Source organism: Nanorana parkeri, unplaced genomic scaffold, assembly GCF_000935625.1.
Source record: "Nanorana parkeri isolate BGI_ZX_2015 unplaced genomic scaffold, ASM93562v1 scaffold902, whole genome shotgun sequence".
Lineage (NCBI taxonomy): Eukaryota > Metazoa > Chordata > Amphibia > Anura > Dicroglossidae > Nanorana > Nanorana parkeri.
This window is the reverse complement of record NW_017307170.1, coordinates 292,684-296,803: the sequence shown is the minus strand read 5'-3', so window position 1 is coordinate 296,803 and position 4,120 is coordinate 292,684. Positions and strand designations below refer to the sequence as shown.

At 40.1% G+C, this 4,120-nt stretch overlaps 1 protein-coding gene across 1 annotated transcript in view; it reads left to right on the top strand.

The window, feature by feature from the left end:
- Positions 1–4,120, top strand: part of SYT6 (synaptotagmin 6) — a 401,413-nt gene that overhangs the window by 258,307 nt on the left and 138,986 nt on the right. Inside the window, exon 2 of the mRNA XM_018565948.1 lies at positions 1,736–2,090. Coding sequence (XP_018421450.1) covers positions 1,736–2,090 — 355 coding nt within the window. The remainder of the gene's footprint in view (positions 1–1,735; positions 2,091–4,120) is intronic.

Below are 4,120 nucleotides of genomic sequence, written 5' to 3'. Positions count from 1 at the left end.
TACATCGGGTGGCTTCGGCTGGCTTTGGGTCGGCCGAACATGCTCAGCATGTTCGGCCGACCCAAAGTGCAGAAGGAGTTCGACTCAGCCGATCCAACATCTGGATGGGCTATGCCGAACCTCCGGCAGGCTACTCGCTCTGTTCGGCCTATTCTCATAGATGCCGAACAGCAGTGAGTGAATAGCCGAATGCTGCCGAGCGGCATTCGGCTCGGCTGTTCTGCTCGGTACCTCTGCGGTACCGAGCAGAATAGAAAAACACTTAAAACAGTAGTAAAAAATAAAATAGAAAACGATTGTGCGGAGCTAGCAGTGACAGCTAGCTCCGCCAAACTGTTTTCTATCAATGTACATTGCAAAAATTTAAACAAACTAACTTACAGAAACCTACCTGACTCTATTCTGAACAAAAATCTGTTTGTTGCAGCATGCCCCTTACAAACTGATCCCTGAATGGGAGGGTCTGGGTTTATTGTAATCAGCAGGTGGGCTTCCTGTGTTGTAATAAGGAAAGGTGCAGTGTCTGCATCCCTTTAGTAGTAATTAACCCTTAGGGAGTATGTCACTAAAAATGAAAATCAGTCAGCCAACCACAGAAGCAGAAAGTGATATTTCGCAGGTGTTCCGTAAACCAATTATGTTAATAAAATTGTTGATAAAATAACATTAAAATACAAAATGACTTATGCAACCATTATATAAAGTACAGTATATTAATTTTTAGTGGAGTTACCTTTTAAGTAGGTGTTACAGAATTGTGCTATACAAAATTATAATCTGACATCTATAATCCAAATCCATAATTATATTCTACAGGCCATACACACATTAAACCGGGGCAAAGGTAAACTGTGTTTGCCTTTGCAATCATAGATGATATGTTTGAACTTTCTACCTTTTTAGGGAGGAACATGAGTTTCTACACTTGTCTACTTACATAACTTGGCAAGACATTCCTCTTCACCCTCTGTAAAAGACTCCAAGGGTTATAGCTTCACTGCACAAGCTTGGTTTTTGTTAGACATTTTGGGCTTTGTTTGGGCAACATTACAGATGGACTAAAACATTTGATTCCTCTAAAATGAATGAGAAGAATGCTTTATTCATATATACACATGGCTGAAAGGCAACCTTCAGCAATTTCAAACATGAGGACCGATAACCTTTTTCTAATGTTGTATCTACACTAAAACACTGACATCTGGAATCTGATTTGCTGTGTTCAGTACATCCAATTTCCTTTTTTCTAGGTTCTTTTTTTATAAGCCTAATTTTCAATTCTCTGACTCTTATATTAGCATGCAGAATCTACAGCCCCATGACAGAAATGTAAACTAGTCTATGATCTTTTAGCTATCCTCTCAGTCAAAGCATAAAGCAGAAGTTGTAGAAGAAACAGAGGTTAATTAGGTAACACAGTCTTAACAGATTACTTTACAGAACTGATACATCATTTAATTTGATGACTCAAACTATTTAGTATTCATACCATGCTCATGAATAGTCTGTATTGTCTTTTTCTTTTCTTCGCACATGGTTGACGAACTCAGATACCCACTTAATTAATCTTGAAAAACTTAGTTTTGTCATCTTTTTGTTTTCTTCAAACCTTGAAGCTTTTCTCACTACCATTCTTTTCTCTTCCCCTCTTTTCTCTCTGCTGCCCCTGGTGTTGTCTCACATCCTTCCCCCTCTTCTTTGTCAATGTCACTTCCTACTTTTTTTGCCCCTGTAGACCTGTCCGTCAGCCTCCTTGCAGTGATTGTTATTGTGTGTGGCCTGGCCCTGGTGGCAGTTTTTCTCTTTCTCTTTTGGAAGCTGTGGTGGGTGCCCTGGAGGAACAAGGCAGTGTCATCTAATTCGGCATCAACAGGGCAGAACATGTCAACCTTCACAGCGTTCCCCAGTGAAAAGGAAGCCATGGCAGACAAGCTGAAGGATGCAAGCAACTTGGGCTTCTTGGAAGCAGCTGTTAAGATCAGCCACACCTCACCAGATATACCAGCAGAGGTCCAGATGTCCATGAAAGAACACATCATGAGACGCACAAGGATACAGAGGCAGGCAACTGAGCCAGCATCTTCTACCAGGTAAGCCTTTATCATACATTTTGTAACATTAAAGAAGAAAATTCCACTAAAAACTATTTACTATGTAAATAGGCCACACAAGACAATCATATTGCATTTTTAGAAATACCAGAGCCAGGGCATTACTAGATTTAAAAATATTAATAGAGTAGGGCAAACTCATAAAATTGAGTGAGTAGCACACCACAGCAAAATTTGGCTTTACAAGGATTTGGGAAAAAGTGCCTGAGCTTCTAAGCATACATAGTGTTATTAATTTGTATTAATTTGACTTAGTACCCTATGACATGCCTCATAGTGGACATTTTAGTAATTTTACAGGTTTGCATGAATACATTCCTGACATATTCTAATATACAACAGTATAATTTAAATTAAAAGATGTACCTTTTGTTGGTAAAAAGCAGTATATCGGCTCCAGTCAAATGCCTTTGCTAGTCTGCCTAATTGCATGCAGAATACAGATGCAGAATTGCCATTTAGTTTTCCTGTCCTAAAATATACCTATTAGTACAAAAAAAAGTACTAAACAGTCTCCAGATCTACATTGCAGGCACCAATAATTTCCTGTAAATACTTTGACATGCAGTCTGTAGCATCCTGGATGACCCAATATGTCAATGTTTCTATTAGCTAGTAAATCCACCCATCTTAGTGAACTGTGAAGGTGATAAAAGGGGACAACACAGTCATTCACACTGAAGGGATATTTTGAAATGTGCTTGTTATGGCACACTGCAATTAAGGGCATCCTAGGTGCTGAAGATTGCATGTAGGGGTATGAACAGGCACCACTAGTCCCTGTATTCTCATACTGCAGCATGTTTGATAAACTTAATGTGATAATTTTGGATCTAATTGAATTTACAATGTCATTTTACTACAGAAGTACTTAGAAAACAGGCAATGAAATATAAAACTATTAGCATTATAAGGCACTGAAAGTACCTTAGTTATCATTGTCAAATTTGTTCCTATTGCATTTTCTCAATACTCTTTTTTTTGTTTAGTATCTATCTATCTCTGTTCTGTTCAACAGTTCTTAACAGTTCAACAACCAGTACATAAACAAAAACATTGTGGCTCAAAACGTTTTTAATATATATTTTGTAATACTGCAAAACAAAATGCTTACAATAGAGTAAAATTAAATATTAATCAAGCTGTCAAAAATCAATATCACATTTACACTTTGAATTTAACAATAACTATACTGTCACAGTTAAATGCATTAAGCACTAGATACCTTCCATAGCTTTATAATAATTACTCTCAAATACATAATTCAATTCAGTAATCCAGAATGTAAAATAAAATATACAGAACTGACAAATGTTTGCTTGTTCGAGAACAGTTGGGGATGGGGGTGATTGGGATGTTGGCAAGTGCAGTGGTAAGAGCAGAGAGGAAATAGAGCAAGAGATTTAGGTTTGGCAGGTGTGGTATTAACAGTAAGAGAGGAATGGGGGACAGATGCGTTGGTGAGTAGGGGCAGATGCCAGATACAGTGGTAATTGGTTGGTGGTGAAGTGTGCAGGCGTGGAGGTGTGGTGGTGAGAGTGTGAGGAGGGACGATGGTGGTCAGGTGCTGAGCAGGTAGGGGGGAGGGTGTGGGGATGACAAGGGTGCATGCAAGCACATAGCTTAAAGGAAGAGGGTTAGGATGGGGTGTGTACCCAGTGTACAGAAAGTGGGGGCGGGGGTGGCTAGAGAATAGGGGGAGGGATGGGAGTCAGGTGCCATAGTGAGGAGGGATGGGAGGCATGATGTTGAGAGTGCGAGGAGGACAATGTGCAGGAACAAGTATAGTGGCGAGAGCAAAAGCAGGGCAGTTCAGTTGCTGTGATGAGAGCAGGAATGGTGGTGCAGGTGTGGTGGTTAAAGCATGGGTGTGCAGGTGCAGTGATGACAGCAGGATTGGGGAAATGCAGGTGTAGGTGACCTTGGGAGGTGTTTGTGCAGACACAGTGGTGAAAGTTACAGAGAAAGGATAGGGTCTGGCACCCTGGTGACAGCAGAAGTAATGGGGG